The 26,678-nt window shown below is 34.7% G+C and overlaps 1 protein-coding gene across 1 annotated transcript; it reads left to right on the top strand.

Moving 5' to 3' along the window:
* Positions 1-328: 328 nt before the first annotated feature.
* Positions 329-19,479, top strand: LOC117322914 (basal body-orientation factor 1-like). The gene is made up of 11 exons (XM_033877879.1): positions 329-479; positions 2,648-2,764; positions 3,146-3,269; positions 3,639-3,848; positions 4,600-4,680; positions 5,087-5,157; positions 5,440-5,653; positions 6,595-6,866; positions 11,374-11,526; positions 16,849-17,031; positions 17,862-19,479. Exons 1-11 carry the CDS (start codon positions 433-435, stop codon positions 17,989-17,991), a joined length of 1,602 nt encoding a protein of 533 aa, XP_033733770.1. The 5' UTR covers positions 329-432; the 3' UTR covers positions 17,992-19,479.
* The last annotated feature ends 7,199 nt before the right edge of the window (positions 19,480-26,678 follow it).

Here is a 26,678-nt window from a genome sequence, read left to right as displayed (position 1 = left end):
AACCAATTCGAGATATACGGGGCATATTTTGCACGAAATCTCCTTTGTGCCACTCGCACAGCCGGTGAATCAAAACCGGCCGATCTGGCGTACGCCTGCAAGTCCCCGATGCAGAACCAACTGGCCTCGCCGGTCAGCCGACGGCCGGGTACTCGCTGAACTTTTCATTCGGAAATGACGTCATATATGGAGCATATCCGTACCACAATAATACATGATTGTATTTTTGTTATATGTTTAGTGAATAGAAAACTCTCAAATTATTTAATAATGAATAGTTGTAGTGGTCAAAAGTTGTTCTATTTAAAATTTCCTAAATATTCTCTGGAGGATATGCTGTTGCCATAACACTGTCAACAAAGATGGCCGCCAGTAGAAACTAGTAGGCCTAATATCTCGATAGTCCTACGACTCGACTATCCGATTATCATCATGCCCAAGAAGGGCAAAAAGGGAAAGAAGGGGAAGAAAGGAAAGGGGTACGTAAGAAATGTGCTTATTGACGACCAGATATACTGAATGTATATGTATTAAATTAAGACAAAACCGTGGAAGGGCGCAGCGCCTTTGAACAAAATACAAGAAGTTTTAAATTTTAGGCCTATTTAAAGGTCGGTTATATCAAAATAGACAACATGTGCTTCAATTCCTATTTTCCAACAAAATACATGTATTTAACAATTACCGTTTAACAGTTAATGGATAAAACGAATGATATTATATACATAATGAGTAAGGAAATGTACTAATGGACATAAATAAAAATAACACGTAAAAAATCCTAATGTATGACATCAGGAACACTTCACCACAGCATAAGATATGATCAGAGCATGTTTGATAAGTGTATGGAAGCATACGAAACATGTAATTATATCAAAACTAGTGACCGTATGTACCGTGATGTACATGTATACACTATACTGTAAAACTCCTCTTACTCGAATACCCCCTGTTTGTCAAACTGTTTGCAATTTATCCTGACTGCGTCCTGACGTATAAGTACTGAAAATATCTTTGTAAATAGACCTTGGATAACTCAAACCGCTATTTGTCGAACATCCCTTGAGCTGTTATGTATTTCCCTTCCTTCGTATTCATTGTATTACTCCTATATATCTACCTACTCATCGAATAGGTACCACACACAACAATTTTTTACCTGTGTCACACATGGCTTTTTCAGACCTCAGGTCAAGGCAGTCAATCTCACATGTGTTTATGCAGGTGTATGGTCAAGACTGCAGATAATTACAAAATTAATTGGTGTCATGATTACATATCTACGCTATCTAGTTTTATATTCATTAAAATACCAATTACATGTATAATTGTTGATATACATTTAACTTTCCAATACGTCAGTATTGTTTGTTGACATGTGAACCTCCAATCGCTGTATCATACCCATAAAACACATAAATGAAAATGACATACATGTATACATGGATCTATCAATAACAAGTAAGCGTGAAACACTAATTAGTTATTCTATATTTCTACCACAATGCCCTGTGTTATTCAACTCTCAGACCATCAGTTAATCATTACAGCTGTTGATTAACAATCTGTTTATACCACACGTGGTATAAACTCTGTACGCATTTCGATTGGCTAACACGATGAACTTTGACCCAAGCTGCAATTGTTATTGACGTCATCAATAATCTAATGACGTCACATCACCAGGTCCCGGACGTAACCGGTACACTTTATTTACATACGCGAAATTATACTTGGCCACATTTCCCTTTGATTCAAGCCGATATTATTGTGGTAGAAACAGGTCACACGACTCGAAATTGTTGGATATGGAATTTATTTCACACGAGTAAGTTATTTTTTAAAAGTTGCAAAAAACACTCGCTAAAGCTCGTGTCTTTTGTAACTTTTAAAAAATAACTTACTCGTGTGAAATAAATTCCATATCCAACAACCACTCGTTGTGTAACCTCTATATATGCTAACCTGTAGGACCACTACAGATGGCACTGAGTTACAACTTGGTCAAAGTTTTTATATGAACTTTCTCAAAAGTATTTAGTCATATACTTTCTTGCTATGTGTCTCATTCATTTTGACAATTTTTCACTGCATTTATTTTTGTGTCACACATGACTTTGTTGAACCTAAGGGTACCAATACAGTTATATCAAGTCATCAAATATTTAGATAACTACCACATGGTAGTTTTGTGACATAAATAAGTTCACCATGTTGAATTTTATTATTAATTATTTATATTTTCAACTTATTTTTTACTGTCAATTACCCTGCCTTCATTTTCAGTTGGAAAATAAATATCTATTGTTTCTTCATAATAATATTCAAGTAATTTGCTATTGTATATAATTATGATGGAAGAAAAATAAATAAACAAGAAACCAAATTTACTACATCACCGTACTCCTTTTTTACTTGCTGTACCACAGGTAAGTAAGTAAGTAAGCAAAAAGTGACCAATATGTTATAACCCACATGAAAGTGTCAGATTAGACAGGTTTCTGTTAGTCGGACTATGACGGCTATTAATTTAGAATGATACAGAACATGGCTAGGAGAATATATTGCTGAGTATATAAATAAATCAGTAACACATGTGTACTAAATAATGAGAATACAATTATAAATGATGTCTTACTTACAGGAAGAAAGGAAAGAAGGGAGCAAAGAAAAATGAATCTATTGCAAAGTTAGCCATCGCCAACTCTAAAGCATGGGAGGCCAGGTTAGAGGTGGCAGAAGGTGCCAAGCAGGAGTACCGGTAGGTTAAATTTACCACTTTGATTTTTGAAAAGTTAAATTGTTTAACTAAAAAATTCAGGTACATGATATTGAGCAGTAAAATATGTACCTAATTTACACTTCACTCATAATCACTCATATTAAATTATGAATATCATGTCCGTCAGATAAATGTGTCCATATCACTGTCCCTCAAATAAATATGTACATATCACTGTCCCTCCGATAAATGTGTACATATCACTGTTGCTCCAATAGATTTGTACTTGACCACTTTCAGGATAAAAAGCTTGGGTACAAGATATCTCCTAAGCTCCTGAACTTATTTCCTATATTACAGGGAGGGTATAGTGTGAATTATCTATGTGAACCCTTGCTAACTTTATTTTTATATTGACAGAGAACATGCAAAGAAGTTGATGTTGGAGAACGATGGCCTCCAGAGTACCATGTTAAGGTCGGAACAGGAGGCCATTGAAATCTTCACACTTTTACAGAAAAAAGATGAACAAAAAAATAACTCTGTAAGTACTTGTAAAAATGTTCACTTGCTCAGTTGCCACAGTAGTGAAATGGGGGCCTCTGATTGGTCAAAATTTAGAAGACATGTTATTTTACAGAAAATTGGTATAATATAGGGGTTTTGACTTCCATTTCTGGATTTAAAAAAATGGGCCACCAATTTGAAAACATGTTCAATTTTCATGAAAGGTGTTTAAAGGTAATATGAATTAAGTAACAATATTGTACTTGAATTATGGTTTCTTTAAATTTTGTTTGCTACAGCAGGTTACATGTAGTTTCGGACACTACTGTGACAAGCCCAATTAACACTTGATAAGATGTGTTTTGTGGCTAGGTTTTTTATCTAGAATATGTCTTTTGTGTTTCAGCTGGAGAAACTCCAGCAGTCCATCCGAGACCAGAAGAAGGAACATCGAAAGGACAAAGAGAATATTGTGGAGGACTTCAGTCAACAAATTAACGAGTTGGAAGAACGATTGTCTGAGCGTAGTCGTGAAGTTGACCTTCTGCAGACAGAACTCAAGCAAGTCAAAGAGTTTCGACGGAAAAGAGGACAAATGCAGAAAGATCTTGATGAAGTAAATTCATAAATCTAATACACACTAATCATTAAAGATTCAGTTTCCTCATTTTAAATTCATTTCAAATTTGTCACTAGTATTTTTCTACTGGTTGTGAATGCTCAGCATAGATGGGTCCTGTTACTTGTGCATGCTACATCTTAAGTTGGATTGGATATCTAACATGGCCACCAGTATCAGATTTAGTTTATTTCACTACTTCATATTTCAAACTTCATATTTTGGTGGTCATGGGTCAAGGTTATACAAACACACCAAAACACACACGGAGTCTGCCATATTTTGTTTAAAACGTACTGTTCGTTTGTTTGCTGGGACTATCACCCTGTGTACAGCCAGGGTCATTTTGAGGGCGATGTCTCCTTGTAGTAGTTGGTGACTACCTCACTGAACAACATATGAGAGGCCTGTCGCATGTTATCCAGAGCAATTAGGGTAAAGTGTATTTGCCAAGGATACAACCATAAACTGCCATGGGTATACAGAGCGTTTAACAAATGCACTTGGGGCCTTCACCTGAGTTTACATGGCTGGCGCTCTAACCAACTGAACTATCATGGCCCTTTATATAATGAGAAAAGAACTCTAAGGAGTTGATACAAATTATCCTTATACCCACCTTATTATGTCACATCTCTATCGTTATATTATAATCAAACGATTTGACTCTGTTTTAACAATATTTTTAATATAAATGTATGATTTGTTACTTAACTTGATTTATATTGTTCAATGTTTTACATTTCAGATAAAAGAATCTATGTACAATGCCAATCGAGATCACAAATCTACACTGTCACGGATGGAACAGAAATTTTTTGAAGAAAAGGTTTGTGATTTCTTTATTTTAGGCACAACAAACCTAACTAGTAAAAGGAACTTCTACATACACTTAACACCTTTACCTATTATTTGACAACGCACACTGTACACTTTTATAAGACAATGGTGAAGAGTATCAAAAGTATGGAAAATAATTCATAATTTGAAGGAAAAAAAAATTGACAATATTCTGGTGAAAACAACAGGAGCATGCACCTTTGGCAAGCAGCAACGAGTGCCAGATTCCATACTGGGAAATTATTTTTTGGTATAGCTTGAAATGAGAGTGTTTTGTCATAATCACTGAAATATCCAGGTGAGTGATACAATACAGGCCCTCTGGGCCTCTTGTTTGTGCATTAAAGACTTTCTGTTATTTAATATTCAGTCTTCATTTGTTTGCTATATTGTAGATGAGACTTCAACAGGAAGCAAATCAAAAGATTGCGGAATTGGCTGAGCGAGCTCATACTGAAGCAATAACGTTAGTATTGTCATCATTGAATGTATTCGAGAACAATATTTAACAAAGTTGGTCAATTTCAAGGGGCAGTTTTCCTACAGGAAATTAACTCACAGGAATTAAATCTCATGCGATGATTCTCCTATAGTCAAAATTTCACAGTTAATACTGTATATATATCAGTTACCGTATATTTCATATAGAAATAGATTAAAAAGTCCTAAATGCAATTTTCATAATTACAAGGATGTGTATTGTTTTTCAACTGGTTCCCATGGTAACAATTACTCTATATTTCTATAGGAATCTAGATGAGACAACAAAGTCAGTGTACAAGGAGAATGTCAGATTGTCGGAGGCCTTAAATTATCACATGAAGGAGGGAGAAATACTGAAGAAGTCTAAAGAGAAATTATTGGATGAAAACGAAAATCTGTCAGGGGAAAAAGAACTCAATGATATGATCGTGCAAGAAAAAGTTGTACAGACAAAACAACAGAAGGAACTTATACGACAGGTAAGTTGTACAGACAAAACAACAGAAGGAACTTATACGACAGGTAAGTTGTACAGACAAAACAACAGAAGGAACTTATACGACAGGTAAGTTGTACAGACAAAACAACAGAAGGAACTTATACGACAGGTAAGTTGTACAGACAAAACAACAGAAGGAACTTATACGACAGGTAAGTTGTATAGACAAAACAACAGAAGGAGCTTAAACGACAGGTAAGTTGTACAGACAAAACAACAGAAGGAACTTAAACGACAGGTAAGTTGTATAGACAAAACAACAGAAGGAGCTTAAACGACAGGTAAGTTGTACAGACAAAACAACAGAAGGAGCTTATACGACAGGTAAATTGTACAGACAAAACAACAGAACGTTTGAAGGGTCTTTGATGAAATTTGGTCGGGAACATTTTTTGGCTAAGGAAATCTACTGTTGTATAAACAGGGTATGGCTCTCCCCTGGGGTTAAAGGGGTGGAACCCAATGGGGAAAAGAAGTAAATCCTTTAAATTGCTACTAGTTCTGAATTACATTGTAGATTTTGATAAAATTTGGTCTGGAGCAAAGGAGATCCAATGTTGTCTAAACGGAGGACACATCAGCTCCTTTGGGTCGGATTGTCAGGGCCAAAGAGGGAAAATGGTGGTAAATCCTTTAAATCTGATCTTTTAATTAGACCAAATTTGAAATTTCGTCTAAGCATCCTGGGATGAAAGGAAACCAATAGGTTTGTATAAAGGTTGTGTGGACCCCATGGGCTTGTGGTGCAGACCTCTATAGGGAAAATTAAGCAAATTAATTCTTTGAAATCTTTCTGTTGAAATGTAGAATGTATTGCCATAGTCACTGAAATATCCAGGAGAGTGATACAGGCCCTTTGGGCCTCCTGTCTTACAGTAGTGATATCAACTGTTGAAGACATGCATTTCTTTTTGTTTTCAGCTCAATGAAAAGGTACAAACTCTGGAGCATTCACTTAGTCACATGGCTAGAGAGTTCAAAACTGACAAGAAGGCGGCCATGGAAAGGTCCCGTATTGAAAATGAGGCTGCAAAGATTGAGATTGCGAAACTCCAGAGAGTTATAGAACTCAAAAATAAAGAGATGAATAAGATCAAAAAACTTGCCAAAAACATTTTGGATCAGAGAACAGAACTGGAAAGGTTTTTCCTGGAGTCACTTGAGCAAGTTCGTCAGGAAATTGCAGCCAATCAGTAAGTGTGTAGTGTAAAACGGCATACCGTATTACCATGTAGTGCAGAAACTATCCAGACCAGTCATTATTAATAGAAAGGAATTTCCTTAATTATAACACCCCCCCCTCTGTAATTAAGTTAGAAGGGTCACTCCTGAACGTATTGTAGGTAGGAAATGCTGGGATGTTGCTATCTAGAAATAGAAAGTTAACCACTGGGAAATTGATAGCATCATACTTACCTTACAGCTTAGTTGTAAGATGTCCCTGTTGATTATGTTGTAATTCAAGATCTTGTGTCTAATCTATTTTGCCATTTTAAGGCAATATACTATGTTTTAACCAAAGATCGAGGTCAGCAGTTGATGTTGAAGAGTCTCTAGTGTCCCTTATTTCAAGTTTGACAGAGTATGTCTGATTGACATGGTCAATGAAGTTTCTGTTTTTGAAGGCTAAATGAAGTTTCTGTTTTTGAAGGCTAAATGAAGTTTCTGTTTTTGAAGGCTAAATGAAGTTTCTGTTTTTGAAGGCTAAATGAAGTTTCTGTTTTTGAAGGCTAAATGAAGTTTGTTTTTGAAGGCTAAATGAAGTTTCTGTTTTTGAAGGCTAAATGAAGTTTCTGTTTTTGAAGGATAAATGAAGTTTCTGTTTTTGAAGGCTAAACATTCGTAAAGGTGAAACTGAAGGTCTGTATGGTCTATGATACCTGTTCTGATAAGCTCTTCAATATAATCAGTTTTGTATTAAAACAAAAACAAGTCGGCCACTAGAAGGGCACTGTCTGTACCTATGGTTATGCCAAGAGTCTGTCGGAAGATCTGGTCACCAATCTCAACAATGATGTCATCAATCAGAATTCAATAATTCTCAGATTTTCAATGTACAATGAGAGCCCTAGTTATATGTTTTATGAAATATGCTCCCGTATATTTCACAACTATTTATTTTGTACTTATATCGCCTTTTGCCTTTCTTGGAAAAGGAAGCTCTCATTACAAGAGAAGAAAGGCATTATTTAAATTTGGAAATGAATGATAGTGTAAAGAGTTAAAAAAAAAAACTTTTTGAGAAAACATAATGTAAATGTGAACTTCATTTATTTAACAACTGTGAAACAAGTTATATCAATTCATATTGAATATGTATGTTGGCAATATGGAAGCGCGCAAGGGTCTTAGTGTAGAAGGATATCCCGGAATACCTGAGAAAAACCACATGGTCAGGCAGGTGACCCCGTACCTTTTTCAGATTGGGGAATTTGACCCTGATTGCGAAGGTGAAAGGCAAGTGTGTTACCACTGTGCCACCCAATCACTGTAAAGTGGGGAAAAATTAGGTTTTACTTAGAACTGAAAAAGGCCATTCAATTGTATACCAAGATCCCTCTGGGGATCTATTGGTTAGTGACGATGATGACATTTTTACAATGTAATGAATGTGTAATTTATTTACGATAATGATGACTTTCCATATTATTGAATCCATTTTGATTTAAACATATTTTATTTGTAATTTACAATTTGTTACAAAGGGATTGGGCACAAGTTTTCCAACTTATATTAAGCCCTCTCCCGGAATTGAATCCATGTCTTTGTGCCAAAGCATATTGTAGAATTTGGCCTTTTTTGTTGGTAAGTTGTATATTGTTAAACTTTTCTAATGTAAAGTGTTGCTTTACCTTGCCAAGTTTGCCAGTGGATTATATACTGAGGTTGATGTGGGTAGGTAAATCCTAAATCGCCCACCATCACAGGTAATTTGTGACCCGTGTTCCTCTAGCATGAAAATATTTTCGTGGAGTAATTTTTCACCTTCATCAATTTATATTTTAGCTCACCGATTCAAAGATGGCTATTATAGTCACTTTGTGGCAGTGCCGTCTGCCTCCATTTGTTGTACAGCTATTAAGTTTTTTTAAGCACTACTACAGCACAAATGCCAAATGGCTGTTGTTTATCAAATAACCAATGCATTAATGTAAATCATTGTCAATATGCTGAATCATGAATACTATATTTTTAACGTTAATCAAGCCAAGAAAGGTTTCATTTGACTTGCTCAAGTTTTTAGCTCACCTGGCCTAAGGGCAAGAAAGCTTATGCCATGGTGGATCATCCGTCCTCTTGTCTGTTCAGCTGGCTGGCCATTCAGCATTTTTTTTCACTTTAAGCAGCTTTTTCTCTAGTTATGCATATTATTTTTTTTGAACAATTCTTTCTTTTCCTCTTAAAAGTGCCAATTTGTTAAAAGCTGATCTGTTTGATTTAATATCAAGATGTAATAACACATGTATACGTTTTAATTCCATGTTTTAATATCAAGATGCGATAATATATTTTATTCCATCACCTTTCAGTCATATACAAGTATTTTGATCTTATTTTTATATTCTTGAATATTTTTATATCGTTATTTTTATTCTTATATTTTTTTGTTTACACACTTGACATACATGTGTATTACACTTGTGGCTTCCAATATTCTGTCACAGAATAGCTTACCATCACCGTAGTGGTGGACACCTTCAGAACAGCACAATTCAGCATTAAGTGTCTTCTCGGCTTCCCACAAAACTATCACAGCAGACGGTAACAGCTGTGTATTGGTTCCGGGTAATATACCCTCCGTTACACAATTTTTGCTTACAATTTTGAGGTCAGCAATCACGTTGATAAGTTTCATGAGCATAATATGGCCGACATCAATAATAAAAACGTCAAAAGGAGGTAGAATGATTAAAATACACACTACGCAGACATTTCATAGTTGCAATCTTATGTTTTACTTTATACTAAACATAGCCATACCATATTTGCCCTGGAACAATTTGTGTTCTTTTTCTAACATTCTGACCAAACTTTCGAATCGGAAAAAATTCTGAGAATGGTGGACTGGTGCAACATCACTTGTGAGGATTAAACGTATTGTGGAAGTGTATTTTTATACAAAATCTAGATTTCAAACTGAATTATCTCTCATGAACAGAACACAGGAAGGCATTCTTTATTTTTGACCTTTTATCTAATAAATAGAAACATGATTTGTAAATATGCTAATACTTTTTTTGTTTTAGTACTAAATTTACTAATTTCATGAAAAAATTACTCTGAAAAAATTTGAAAATTTCAACAAAAAAGATTTGATGTATGAATGTCTCCATACCTTTGGTTGCCTTACTGTATATATATATATAGGTTTCATATGATAGTTTTTGTCTAAGCATATATTGTAAAACCTACAAAATATAGATCTGTACAATACACCAGTCCACCATTATCAGAGAATACAATTTCGAAACATTAGTCAGAATGTAAGAAAAAAACTTTTTAGCACATTTCAGGAAGTATGGATGTCAACAATATAGTAGAAGATATGCTTGTTATATGAAATGTCAATTTAATGAATATTTTCATTGTCCTTCCTCCTTTTAACCTTTCATCTCTTGTATCAGCCATTTTTTGTTTGTTCATGATACTTACCAATTTCAGACCATGTGATTCCTGACCGTTATATGATGCGTTACGATTGTGCGTGATCCAGTATCGCAAAGCATCAATGTATTTTTTTTTCTATCGTTTTTTTTTTCATATTCTACACAATGAAAACATATCATTCTGCACATTATAAATGGATATTTGTGTGTATTTTCATACTTAGCTAAACATTTGATGTATACAGATATAACTGGTATTAATATTTATAAATTCTACTCCTTTGTCCATGTAAAATGTTGTGGAAGATCAAAACATGTTACATTAAAATTGTTGAATGCATCTGTATATCCCTAATTTAGTCCTACATATCAACTTGTTCCGGGTATATCTGTGGGAAGCAAAGGCTGTAAGATGGCAGGTCTGAGCATGTATTCCTACAAATCTAATGGCTAGACTGTAATGTCATTGGCTGAAACCTACCCAGGGTATTGTTTCACAAACAAAGCCTTTTAACATAACAGGTTAGGAGAAGATTGTCTGACCAAACAATAACCTTCCATAGGCCAGATATTTTTTCCTATTGCCCCACACATGACATGCCATGCTAAGCTAGACAAGGCAGATGGAAGGGGATGAAAACTGACCCCAGTTTTACGTAACTGATAAACGACAACCCTATCTCATCTCAATACTGTATTAATTGCTTAATGCCTTCATGGTATCACTGGGAACTTTGAAAAATAATTGCCTTCCAAAGACTATACACATGTCTATTGCACAAAATGTTATATGAACTAGCAGACAATTTTAACAAAGTGTGTAAGATTGGACCCTGATATTTCTGAAAACTTCAATTATCTTATGTACCTAAAATTTTATTAAGGGTCATTAACTATTTTAGACTTTTCTCACTCATGGACAAATCAGCCGTCCAAAATTTCTTTATCTACCAATTTCATCACATCAAACTTTTTTTTTGCGGAGTGTTGAGCGGGTTCGGTTTTATCATCAATTTGATCAAATGTTTTAAATGTAAACCACAGTAAACACACACTATCTGTATATAATCAACAAGCTGATGATATTTTCCAGAGCTCAATATCGCCACGATGCCCAGGGCGCATATCAAGAGAGGATGATGAAAGCGTTCTCAGGAAAGGGAGATTACCCTAGAATTAGGACGTTCAATAAATCTGACCAGAGCACAAACAGTGTATATAAGGACTTAGAAGCTGCCGAAACATTGTAAGTATCTTCATCATATGTTTGTGGTTACATTAATCTTCATCATATGTTTGTGTGATTACATTAATCTTCATCATATGTTTGTGTGATTACATTAATCCTCATCATATGTTTGTGATTACATTAATCTTCAGCATTTGTTTGGAAGTGATTACATTAATCTTCATCATATGTTTGTGATTACATTAATCTTCATCATATTTTTTTGATTACATTAATCTTCAGCATTTGTTTGTAAGTGATTACATTAATCCTCATCATATGTTTGTGATTACATTAATCTTCATTGCATGTTTGCAATTACATCTACATTAATCTTCATCATATGTAATTGGTTACATTAATCTTCATCATATGTTTGTGATTACATTAATCTTCATCATATGTTTGTGTGATTACATTAATCTTCATCATATGTTTGTGTGATTACATTAATCCTCATCATATGTTTGTGATTACATTAATCTTCATCATATTTTTTGATTACATTAATCCTCATCATATGTTTGTGTGATTACATTAATCTTCATCATATGTTTGTGTGATTACATTAATCTTCATCATATGTAATTGGTTACATTAATCTTCATCATATGTTTGTGTGATTACATTAATCTTCATCATATGTTTGTGTGATTACATTAATCCTCATCATATGTTTGTGTGATTACATTAATCTTCATCATATGTTTGTGTGATTACATTAATCTTCATTGCATGTTTGCAATTACATCTACATTAATCTTCATCATATGTAATTGGTTACATTAATCTTCATCATATGTTTGTGATTACATTAATCCTCATCATATGTTTGTGATTACATTAATCTTCATCATATGTTTGTGATTACATTAATCTTCATCATGTGTTTGTGGTTACATTAATCTTCATCATATGTTTCAAAGTGATTACATTAATCTTCAGTTTTTGATAACTCAGTAAGAATGTTGAAACTCATTCTTCATGTGACTTTAACCCGTGAAAGATATTATGAAAAAAAAATTTATTGAAATTAAACTATGTAATAATTTCAAAGAATTTGTAGTGAAATAAGCTGTCACATTTCTAAAACAAATTAAGACTTTGGCTTCATTTAAATATCTAAATGTATGTTTAGTTTTAAAACTCACAATGTTTAGACATTCCATAAGAGAGAATATCACTAATACAAAACTGTCCGAAATTTTTTAAAGGATTTTAAGAAAGATGATTTTGAGCCAGATTAAGAAATTTTCAATTTCTTCAACATTTGTATCAAGCCTGCTTTTCTGCTTTATCCTGAGAACCCCGTAATATCATCATACTAAAATCTTTACATGTAGGGAGTCAGTAATAATTGTTTTAATTTGACAATGTAAAAAATTCTGTCTGTATGTGATCCGCTTTTGGTAGATTTCATAAAAACCAGAAGATCCATTGAAATATTGCTCTTGAAGTGAGTGATTTTTTTTGGTCACCTGAGATGAAATCTCAAGTGACTTATTCTAATCGCCTCTCGTCTGTTTTCTGTCATACGTTGTGCGATGTATGTTGGATTTATCCAAGTGACCTGAGTAATATGAAGGAAGTCACTGGTTAAAAAACATAACATTTTAGCTAAAGTTACATATATGTAATAGGCGAAGTCGTGCTTCTTCATTTTTTATGAACATTTACATATGTATGATTTTTATTTAGTTGGATAACTTAGTTATCTAAATTTCATGATTTCCGTGCATTTAGATGATCTACGATCTAATGCATATAGCCACAGCTTACAGTTTACCTTTATGATACTAGTACCACACCTGTCTGATCCCATAATAATTTACCTTTGTAATACCACACCTGTCTGATCCAGTGATAATTTACCTTTGTAATACCACACCTGTCTGATCCCATAATAATTTACCTTTGTAATACCACACCTGTCTGATCCAGTGATAATTTACCTTTGTAATACCACACCTGTCTGATCCCGTAATAATTTACCTTTGTAATACCACACCTGTCTGATCCTGTGATAATTTACCTTTGTAATACCACACCTGTCTGATCCAGTGATAATTTCCCTTTGTAATACCACACCTGTCTGATCCCATAATAATTTACCTTTATAATATACCACACCTGTCTGATCCCACACAATTTTTTACCTGTCCTGACATATCAGTTGTACTTTTATTAGCTCACATCAACAAAGTAGAGAAGAGTTTTATGTTATTTCCCAGATATCAGCTTCTGGTGATTAAGAATAGTTAGTTTAGATTTGATCACAAGCGGTACTTCAACCGAACTTACCTGATAATAACTTGATCGTATCCTTATTGGAATTTGCTGATTTTATTTTTAAGTAAAAACAAGTGCTACATCATGATGCTGAGCACATGACTTGACATTTTGTAATGCCAATGAAACAAACTTAATCATATAAAAAGTCATCTTATCAAAGTTCCAGGTCAGTAGGTCTAATGTCATGGTCAAATTTTGTACCTATTAACTGGCTCACATATTGTTCTATCATTATGATTGGCTGGGTTTATTGCCCTGTGAACAGCCAGAGTCAATTTGAGGCAAATCTCCTTGTAGTAGCTGGTGACTACCTCAATGTCTAAGTAAACATTTTGTTATGACATATGAAAGTGAACTTCGATGGAATTAAACAGACAGCTTATATTACGGATAAGAGGTGAGGTATGGAGTCTGTATTTACTGTATGTAGAACACAACAACAAAGTCTTGAGCAAACTGTTTTCTTTTTTTTTATCATCTAACAGGAAGAAGGTCAAGTAAGTGCTTCAATATTGTGAGGGTTGAAATCGACATTGTAAAAATGTTATACCTCCCATTAACCTTTACCCTACAGCCATCGCCTAACATTGTAAAATATTTGTTGTGGCTTATTGAGAGAAATGTTTAGGGCAAATTCAGTAAATCATCACCAAACGCCGTCACAGAAATGTTGTAATATTTGGGCTTTACGGATTGAAACAATCAATTTTTCAATGATTACTTCATTGTACACTTATCTTGTAAATTTAATCTCAAGCCTCCAGGAATATCTGTATAGACACAAAATAAGAAAGTACCAGGTATATATATATAAGGTATTTGAAAATTGGAGCAACAAATATAAAATGAAATAACTTGTTCAATTAGACCAGCTTAATTTTAAGCTGCATGAAAATTGCTCAAAACACAAATTTGATGCTATCCATAATTAATCGGCGTCCGTCATCCAAACAGGATAGAAGATTCAATGTTGTATAGAAGAAATGTGTGAGTTCCATTTGAAACACAGGGGAGGGGTCCAGAAGGGGGAAAATAGGGGCAACCTTCTATTGTCTTTCTTTTGTGTGTTTTTTTTAAAGTTTTTTTTTGTCTGGAGCATCAGTAAAGAAAGAAAACTAAATGTTGTATAAATGGAGGGAATTAGAAAAAAAAACTCTCCACGGTCAGTGTGCAGGCGAGACGCAAAAGGGGGAAAAAGAAGCTTTCTTTTCTGAATAGATTAGGATTTTGATCAAAAGTCTTTCCCCATCCCTCTCGTTCTTGAAATGTTTTTTCCGATGATCACCGAAATATCTAGGTGAGTGATGTATGCCCCTTGGGCCTCTTGTTTAAGGTCATTTTCATATTGTAGGGATTTTTTAAATTTGTCCTCACATAATGATATGGTGTTTACCCATGTTCATTGTTGTCTCTATTAAGATACAATGTATGCTATAAATATTATAGATAATCCAAGATATAGAGGTGTTCAGTATGACAAACACGGTAAAATCTCAAATATATTGGTCATTATTTGAGTCAAAGAAGTAATATTAACGGTAATAATCTGGGTAACAATGGATCCTTGCAAAGGGTTGTCTGCAGGATATGAATTTGGCTGTAGTATGGTATTTGATTATTTTTTTTTTTTATTTTTTTTTATCGTTTTATCTATTTTTTTCAACGGTACATGTAGATATGTTGTTGGTCAGTCCATCTGTCAAGGTAGCTTTATTTGTTAGGCCTTCAAATCATGACGTACTTGTATTTTCCCGAGTTGCATTTTGATTCTCTGTTTGATTCAATATTTGAAACCTTTAACAAATCCCTTTTGAAATTAGGTACACTTTTAATCATAATGTATAGTGATGTTTTTATTTGCAGCATTTTGATTTAAAATTTTTGCCAAAATTATGGTGAATATGAATCATATAACTTGAACTTAAGTGACCTTGTAGAACATTAAACAATTAAGGCAACCAAGCTTTATTTCAGGATGTTTAGGTCATCTCACCCAGAAGATCAGAAACATCTATAGTCACCATGTCTGTGTTGATCGTTGTCTGCCATGCTTAAACTTTTTACATGTCAAACTTCTCAAGTACCATAATTGGGATTCAACTCAAACTTTCCTGAAATAATCCTAAGATGGTTCTGACCAAGTGTTCTTGATTTTTGTTTCAATCCTAAATTCAAGATGGCTGCCTTCTTGAAAAAAACATGTTTTAAACTTCTTCTCCAGTTCCACTGGTGCCATTGAGCTGAAAATTGGTGAGGATGTTAAATAAAAGTAAGCCGACAAAGTGCTATTTTTTTGCCATTTTATAACATACTTGCCTATCATAGTCTTTAAATCAAATTCCAAAAGTGACATCCTAATGGTCCTAACTACATTTTGTAAGTGGTTACTTTTCGGGTCAGTCTGAAATCAAAGATGGCACCATGGCTGCCATCTTAAAAAGCACATTTTCAAATACTTTTCCATTTCCACTGTGCCAATGAGCTACTTGGTGAGGAGGTTGAAGAAAGGAAGCCGACAAAGTGTTTTTCGGCCTAGGAGAAATTTTTATATTGCACTGGGCAGCTATGCAGCCATTTTATAACATGATTGTTAAATCATGGTTTTCCTGAACAAAACCTTTCTAAACAAATTCCACCTGTGGTATTTAGCTCAAACTTCCCTGAAACGATCCTGAGATTCTGACCCAGTGTTGTTATTTTCCAGATTGGTCAGATATCCAAGATGGCCGCCATGGCCAACCATACATACCACTATACTTAATAGTGTATGCTACAATAATAAGTACTAGGGTCTTTAAAGTCAGATGACCATTAAGATGAATGGGCCTCTTGTTTATCTTGTCTGCAGATTGTCTAACATTAAAACCAATCTCTATGTTAAGCAGTATCTTATATGGATGTCTTTTGATAGAAACCCTGTCACTTTGGCATCGAACATGTTTAGAATTGTTACATGGAAGTAGAGTACAATGCAATTCTTACAGTAAAACAATGGACTAATTGGTTTTAAATTTAACAAAGCAAAATTTCCTTTGTATTTTTTTTTAGATATGACATATCGGGTAAAGTTGACATTGGGGACCTCACTTGGGAGCAAAAGGAACGAATTCTGCGATATTTGTTTGCTAGAATGAATGGAACTCGGAAAAGAGAGGGCAACACTTTCTCTGCGCCTCCCCTCCCGTCCATCGAACAGAGACAGCACCGACTTAGCATCACCCAGGGGGATAAGTATGTAGCATTATTCTTATTCAAGAATTATTATGGAGATGTTGGCCAACATGTAGAGGTCGAAATGTTACATGATAGATGCTTTATTTAGAAATTTAAATTTTTTTACAGAAAGTTACAGGCATACATGTAAATATATATATAAGCATATCATGGTTAACCATAATCTATACATTATGCACGGACACAGGCTTACCGCATCTCATATCAGCTGTGAAACGGGTGCAGTTATGTAAGGGTTATAAATAGATTTATCACAATACATACACACAATGAGATTAGTGATCATTTAACTGATTATCTGTGACCTCCAACAACTCTTATCAGTGACCTCTGGTCTCTTGCCATATTTTTTTAGGATATCAACTATTACCTTATCCCTGGAGTAGCAACAGACCTGTAAATTATTCAGCTCCTAATAATTGTTGCATGCTTTAGCATTATTGTATTTCATTATTATAATAAAGCTCAAATTTGAAAATTAAATGGATACATTTGGATTATCATCACCTATTCATTACATGAAAGAAAAAGAAAATACAAATGGGTAAAAATTGGAGAAAAACAGGCCTAGATATTCATTTAATAATGAGACATTAACCCTTTCAACCCTAAGAAACATTAATAGACTCTGCCATCCATTAATCATTTGAAGTCCAATATGGTCAGAAGGGGTGAAAGGATTAAATTTCCTGATTCAGATTAAAAAGGAGAGGGAAGGAAAATCAAAATATTTTGAAAATAGAGAAGGGGGAATTAGTTAACAACCCTGGCGCGAGTTCTGGTTTGGTTTCCAGAGATGATTTTCTTATGTTTTATCGTGGTTTCAGGACCGAAGACGATGCCGGTGCTACCTTCCTCACCCAGGCTCACATGGACGCGGCCCCAGGGCAGGATGGTATGCCAGAGCTACAAAAGGCCTGGATGGAGCCACATCCTCCGCCTCCAGTGGCTTCATAGACATTTTTCAGGCAATCGTGATACTTCATAATGTTGATAACCCAGGAAAACATTGGAAACATCATGACAATCTTTATAACTTCCTGTTTGGTGTTGTCTAGATCTGAATCACAGATATGCTCTTGATTAAATGCCAAACATGCATGGCCTGTACATGTACTTTTTAATGGACTGGTTGAACTTATTATTTGGAGTTTGGTGAAACAAAACCTTCATTATATCTCCCACAATGAGTTTTCAACAAAAAAATTATCATAACTGCCCTTTTAACTTTTGCTGGGTGTTATTTCTTTTCCATTAAGACCATTTTTTAAGGATTTGTGTCCCTTTATTGAAATACTAAGTTAGGCCTTGTACAGGTTATCTAGGTTTTGCTTGCTAAACCTGAAAAATGTTTTGCTGAAGTTTTGAGAGATTCTGAGTATGAGTGTTCCATTTGCAATAATCTCATTTGACAAAATGAAGGACTTTAGTTTAAAGATTAAGTTAACACCCACAAGGGATATTAGTTGTCATTGAGATGACTATTCTAGGTAGTGCCAAAAATGGAATTAATTGTGATATAAAATTCTTAAAAACTTTCTTAAAATACAATATCATGTTTGCTTCTGTGTAAACTTGCTGCTGTTCAATTGAAAGGTTTTCACTGCAAGACATTCAGCAGGAATATAAAAAAATATCTTACCTTTGAAAGGAAAGATTTATAGCTTTTAGCTCACCTGGTCCAAAGGATGGATGAGCTAATGGTATTACCATGTTGCTACATCTGTCGTCCAAATTCTTCTCAAACCAAAAGGCCTACAATCAAAATATTTAAGTGGTAGGTTCCTGGGATATAGCCCAGCAAATCTGTGAAAAGAAATGCCTTTGACATAAGGTCAAGGTCACCTCGATAAAATTTGTTAAAATATTCTAACAACTTCTCACAGACCAAAAGGAATATAATCATGGTCGATTCCTAGGATGAAGCCAACAAGGTTTCCATCAAGAAATGGCCTTGAACTGTTTTCAAGGTCACAGAGGTAACATTCATAAAAACATATTTAAGACATCTTTGAGGTATATCATTGGTATTAAGTAAAATTTCAACTGCCTGCAACAAGAGAGAGATACCAAAATGGGAAAAGTATTTGTTGTATAAAATGTAACTTAAATGAGAAAATTCTGACATAATCACAGATATATCCAAGCGAGCGATTAAGGCCCTTTGGGTCTCTTGATATTTAGTTCTCTTATATGTATGTTTGTGCTATATATATATATTTGTTAGAAATACAGTGGGAAAAAGACTAATCGTATTAAGAGAGAGAGAGTGAGTGTAGTATTGTGTGTTACGACCAGTATTTATAGATTTATGTATTAATGAATGAAGAAATGATTTTGCGTTAAAAGATTGTACATCGTGATAAGACCTTAAGGTTATAAAAATACAAAAACTGCTGTCTTTTTATGTAAATAACATTTTATTTCATTAAAAATAGAAAATGTTCTGTTCTTGGATATTTTATTCAAATAAAATAAAATTGAAAGAACTGATTATGCATTACAAGATTGTGTTGTGATAAGACCTTATAAAGTTATAAATATACAAAATCTGCTATCTTTTTATGTAAGTTACATTTTTACATTAAAAATAGAAAACGTTCTGTTCTTGAATATTTTATTCAAATTAGATAAAATTAATAATTTTGTCATCCAGTTGTTTACTTGAAACTGACTGAAATTCTATACTTTATATACATGTATAGCCAACCACAAAAAATCAAAGTACTGAATGTACTGTTAAATCGAGGAACCTTGATAGTACCCTGGTAAATCGAAAGTTATTGTCAAAATATTTTGGGAAGGATATGGAAAGGGGCATGTCAGACAACTAGAGAAACACTGATGTTTTACGTTTATGAAATGGAAGATCACAATGTGTCATTATTTTTGTCCTCTTCAAGTGCTCATAATGATGACCAAATTTGCTGCATAGTAAAATGATTGCGCAATCATGTTTTTCCTGAACAGCACCTATTTTAGACTACTTCTCAAGTTCCACCAGGCGGGATTCAGCTCAGACTTGTCTGAAATGGCCTGAACCAAGTGTTGTTATTTTTCGGGTTAGCCCAAAATCCGGTATTGTTACCATGACTACCATCCTAAAGTACACATTTTGACTGGTGCCATCGAGATGAAAATTGATGGGAGATGTCGAGGAAAGGAAGCCAGATTTTCTCTTGATCCCAATACCAGATGTTAGACATTTTGAGGCCAGACGTCCGTCAAGAATTAAAATATCTGACATAATGATGTTGGTTTGGCATATGGTTGACCAAATCTTCCGTGTCAGTGGGTTTGGAAAATATTTTATTACAAAAAAAGAAAGAAAACATCAATGGGAAAACTTTCTAATTATGAGTAAAACATTAACAATAACATAGTTTACATAGAAAGACATGGAATATCAAACAACTAGACCATGACTCGAACCAAGAACCCTGAACTGTCATTGGAAACACAAACTGTTCAGGCTACAATATCAGTCTGTGAATTATTGCAACATTATGTAAATTTATTAGTCTGCATGGTGATGATAAAAGGATCAATATCAAAAAAGATTTATCAATATAAAAAAGGTTGAAAAAATGCCTGAATGTGTCTGACTGTTGACCATCAGTGACGACTAAAACAAAAGTTTGTGCAAGCACAGGCGTCTGCTTCTGGTTAGTATTAATATTTTTTATTTATTACATTTTTACCAGTGAAATATCAAAAATTGTTCATGCTATAAAAGTGATATCATATTCATCACTAGTGAAAAATATCACTTTTGCTGATTTGACCAATCAAATTAATGATTAGAAAATATAAAATAATTGACCAATCAGAAAGCCCGACATATATCTCAGCACCTGGACAGGGGGAACTACATTTTTTGTTTACAAATGATCACTGTAGGCCTAGTTAGCATACAGGGTAGGTTTTTCGTTGATAAAAAATGTAATAAACAGAATATCTAACAGTGTCTTCAGTAATACCAAATATATTTCACTCGTGTGGCTAATATTAAGATATGTTTCACTCGTGCTGCGCACTCGTGAAAAATATCAAAATATAAGCCCCACTCATGAAATATATTTGGTATTACTGAAGACACTGTTAGATATCCTCTATATATAGCCTTAAAAAAAAACCTATGCCAACCCCCCCCCCCCCCCCCCAGATCCCTCGCCAAAAAAAATTTCTGGACCCCCCCCTTTTCAAATTCCTGGATCCGCGCCTGCATTAAAGTCATTTCCTCAAAAATGGCGGAAATCTTATTTGAGATTTTAAATCAGCATGGTGAAATACAATAAATAAACATTTTCTGATAAAAATTATTTTCCTTTTCGTTAAATGTGATCAATCTGAGGAACACTTTGTTAGTGCCTTGTGTCCTAACCTTAAAGCATTAATGATAATAATAATATAGAAATATAATACTATTTCTTTCCACTTCTCAAGTCCCTGTGGGCAGGGAACTCGTGCCAATTCCCTGTGTATTTAAGGAGAGACTAGACTGGATTCGAACCAAGGGTCCTGAGCTGTAGATAGATAGTCTAATCAGTTGAGCTACAGTAGTGAGTCTGTGAACAATTCCTGCGTTTTTTCAACTTTTTTGTTTGTGTTAATTGTGCCCGCGTATCAATGTCAGACCAAAAAAAAGGGGGGGGGGGGGGTCATAAAACATATGAATGATTCTGACTATTGACCAGCAGCTATCTGGCAATCGGTTCCAGGGTATGGCTTTCAGCCAAGTCCAGTTCATGGAATTAATAGATAAAAAAAAAGTATTCTGACCGTGCTAGGGCTAAAACTGGCGACCTCTGCTCAAGAGAACAGACATCATCAAATAAAGTATAGCGGTTGGGAGTGACAGAAGAGGGTCACAGAACACCGCAGGGAAACCAGCGTTCCCACTCCTTTGCGATACAGATCATCAATGTTCTAGACCAGGACCCGCGCTGGTTCCAGAGAGAGGTTAAAGAGGCCATCTACATCTCGGCATCTAGACCCGCACTGACTCAACCAGGACGGGGACGCTACCATCTATCACCGGTCTACGCCAGCCTGATTCAGTCACATGACTTAGGATTAATCCCTGGGTCACGTGACTGAATCCCACACCAGATTAGTCTGTAGCCCCTGACTAACCACGGTTAGGGCTGAAGAAGACCACCAGATAGTGGTCGAAAGCTACCCGTGAGTAGAATTTATTTGTTGAGTGACATTGTAAAAAGATTTCATTTATTATATATTTTTGTTAATGTTTCCGCACGAATATATGACCAATATTTGGTGAATTGTTCTGGAGAAGAAGACGTTTGATAGTAATACAGCCACAGACTGTCCACCTTTTGCCTCTCCATTCGGCCCCCGGGGAGTCAGTCCAACCATTTGAATAAGTTTGAAACCCCTCCACCCAAGGATGTTTTCAGTCCAATTAAGTTAAACTGCAATTAGTGATTAAGGAGACGAAATTGTTGAAGGACGGACGACACCGTGAGATTATGTGTCGTCCGTCCGATTCGGTTGAATACAAAATGACAGAAACAAACGTTTTCGCAGTCAAGGAAACTAGGATAAATGCAACTTCTGAAAAACAAGAATTCTAAGAACACGAAAATATCAACAAATGTACCGGTCAATTGAGCAATACTACTAGGATTTCGAATCGTATCAATCGAGGACTCTGGTCACAGAAACAGAGGTTTGTAATAACAAGAATTCCAAGAATACGCAGCAAGTTGAGTGATTAGGAGGAAGACCGGCATCACTCAAGTATGTGCTTGGAATTCAGAAATACAGAGAATACAATATCCGTAAATGAGCATCGAACTTGATCGGCCCTAAAGAACTGGAGTTATTACAAGAAACATATTTCCTATTTTTAGTAACAGCGACCTTGACCTCTGACATTTAGACCGGTAAAAAAACTATCCCATGCAAGCACTTGCCGTAAGGAAAAACTAAGTGAAAAATGAGTTTGATGGGCCCGAAAGAACTTGAGTTATCACAAGAAAACGAATTATCTATTTTCAGTAACAGTGACATTGACCTTCGACCTTCGGACCTGAAAGCAGGAAGGTCTGCATGAAGATTGTGTTTGATCGGCCCAGGGGAACTTGAGTTATGGCACGGAAACCTCTGCAGTGCAGACGACCCCGCCGTCGCCGACATAGCGATACCTTTTCGAAGGCGACACAAAAACGACGCCTTATTTCTCGATTCTTATTTGTTTCGTATCACCAATTATCAATTATTTTTCGGTGTATCAAACAATTCATGATCCTTGTTGCAGGATGACATAAAAGTTTGCTTTCCTCGGGTATCTCATATAGATAGCAAATTCGTGTAATTAAACCTTCATATCATCTTGCAACGAGGGCTATTAATGCATTACAAGGTATAAGATTTATTTCTGTAATAACAGGCAACATTCGTTTCCAGAGATATTTTCCATCAAAGCAATTCTTTAACAAGAAATATAAGAACTGTTGGGTCAAGTAAGCTCACTTTTTTATATAAAGACAATAAAAAGGTTATGGACATTATAAAAAAAATCTTTAAAACCCATGATATAAGCAAAATATGCGTGATGTGAAACATATACTTATTCATGCAGACTACATGTAGAAGCAAATATAAGAAAAAGTATATATATGACCTCATTACACAAGCCTCCGAATAAATATATATTAAATGCTATGACAGATTTGTATTAGGGCATCGCAACCAATTCTCCTCGCGTGTCTCAGGTTGTCTGTCGTGCAATGATCCCAGATGACCAATACAAATTGTTACGCCAATAAGGTTGGCTATTTGTTGTTATTTTCACCGAACTGCAATGGCTATGGGTGGACTTCTTTCCAGATATGTGCTTATTGGCGATTAAAATACTGGTATATCTTGTTATCCTTAAGTACCTAATTATACATAACTTAATTAAGCTGCTTAGTTTCCTGATGATTAATGACTAATACAGTAATTAGAACGACGGCAAAGATTATCTTTATACGATATATATAATTAGCCCGAGTTTCCTCTGTCCCCGACACCATGTCTGGTGTAGGCAGATCTAGTGTCAGGGCCAGAGGAAACTCGGGCTAATATATAATGTAACACAAAGTGTCCTGACCGGGCCTCGAACTCGCGTATAGAACCGTGACCTTCACCGCGCCACCATTAAACACGATCTCATGTGCAGGGAGCAAAATTGAACATACCCCTAGACTGTCGCGAATTGGTATTCACAAACATGACCAATATGTAAAGTTTTATGTAAAACAAATGACGCTGTTACAACGATGTCAAACTTTTTTTCTATAAATAGCATAGTAATGCTGACCTTGACCTCGGTACCCTAAAACGTGAACCCATTCAAGTTATCTAAGTCTTGACCAAGGTATTAAGTTGTATCCAATTCGTTTGAAGATTAAGAAACTACAAGAGCAACGACAAAGATTTTCTTTAAATGACACTGGTAGCATCGTCCTTGACCTTAGCACACTGAAACATACCCGTGTTCAATGCATTTGCATAATTGATCAACGTTTGAAATTTGATCCAAATAGTTGATTTAGTTTCTACCTGAGCAATCACAATAAGGGAGCGTACATATGTATAGACGTGAGCGAAATGCTCTATCCCCCTACCGGCCCTCGTCTCGAGGAGATAATAAAGGTATGTTTAGTTGAACCAGTAGAATCTTCTAAGATGTATGTACTCCTCATTCAGTAAACCCAAACTCGGAAGTTTCACAATGTTGCGTGACTCGTGTTGACAGCAAAGGAATCCAACTTCCTGTACAACTAGTGTTAGATATTGATGTTTCTAAGTGAGAGGGGAATTTGATTAAAGAAAAAGAAAAACAAGAAAATTTAAAGTAAAAACTAAATCGTTCAGTAGCATGCTAAAGGTATGTTGCCGTTAATTCTTTTTCGAGTGTTTTAACTTCATAGATAGGCTAAATTCATCGCGGGACCTTTATGTTGCGGTTAATACAATTTGAAAGTGCTTGTTTGTGATTATCTGATAACCGCATAAATCATTACTCAACTCCGCATATCATATTACCAATGGTATTTCTCGGTCGCAGTTAACTTTAACTAAGGCTATTACGACAACTTTTTTAAAAGCTGTGTAACTATGACTGTTTGAAATACTAGTATAGTTGTGCTTATCGTACATGTAGGCGTGTTTATAACAAATGTATTTGTTTATCAAATAATATACGAAGAAACCTGGAAGAACTGTCGAGAAAATATGCTTGCATGTGCATGGAAAAGTGTTTCTTAATGCAAATACTCGTTGTCAGTGTCCTAGAAAGTTGTTGTGAAAAATTTCAAAGCACAAGGACCACAGCAAAAATGAAACTGTTAATTCTGACCTCTCGAAAATCCTGTGTAATATTTTCCAGTCGTTTCTTACATTACAAAATTGCACAGAATACAACAACACCGCACCATAAAGTATTTTACAAAACCGCACATTATATTACAAAACCGCACAGTAAAATACATGTATATTACAAAACCGTACATTATATTACAAAACCGCAAAGTAAGTATTTTACAGGACCACATATTATATTACAAAACCGCACAGTTAAGTATATTACAAAACCGCACAGTAAAATACATGTACATTACAAAACCGTACATTATATTACAAAACCGCAAAGTAAGTATTTTACATAACCACATATTATATTACAAAACCGCACAGTAACGTATTTACAAAACCGTACATTATATTACAAAACCACACAGTTAAGTATTTTACAGAACCGCATATTTTATTACAAAACCGCACAGTAAAGTATTTTACAGAACCACATATTATATTACAAAACCGCACAGTAAAGTATTTACAAAACCGCATATCTTATTACAAAACCGCACAGTAAAGTATTTTACAGAACCGCATATTTTATTACAAAACCGCACAGTAAAGTATTTTACAGAACCACACACTATATTACAAAACCGCACAGTTAAGTACAAAAACCGCACATTATATTACAAAACCGCAAAGTTAAGTATATTACAAAGCCGCATATTATAATACAAAACTGCACAGTAAAGTATACTAACAAAACTGCACAATATATTAAAAAAACCCGCACAATTAAGTATTTTACAAAACCGCACAGTTAAGTATATCACAAAGCCGCACATTATATTACAAAACTGCATAGTAAAGTATACTACAAAACCGCACATTATATTTCAAACCGCATGTTATATTACGAAACTCTTGTGGATTACACGTATGTACAGTGTTTATATAGAAATACAGAATTAAACTATCTACGATCCATTGCAATGGATTACCAATAAATGACACTCGATTTGTAAATTTGTTTTACTTTCCGGTTAGGGTTTGGGCGATTCCAAATTCAGGGGGGGGGGGGGGGGGGGGGGACAAGAACAAGAATATCTAACTCTTCAGAAGTATGGTGAGCCATTTAAAATATATGTATTACCAGGGACATATATATTAGTATACGTCCCTGGTATTATCAAATAAGAAAATTAAATAAGATAGTTTTTTTACTGAAGTTAAAAAAAATCACTTAATTAAGTCAAAAACTTAAATAATTCATATTTATTTCACGCTAAAATCTATTTAACTTAAGATAAAACATCAAAAATGCAAGG

The sequence above is a fragment of the Pecten maximus genome, chromosome 3 (assembly GCF_902652985.1).
Source record: "Pecten maximus chromosome 3, xPecMax1.1, whole genome shotgun sequence".
NCBI lineage: Eukaryota > Metazoa > Mollusca > Bivalvia > Pectinida > Pectinidae > Pecten > Pecten maximus.
Note: the sequence above shows the minus strand (reverse complement) of the source record. Positions and strands in the feature narration are given on the sequence as shown.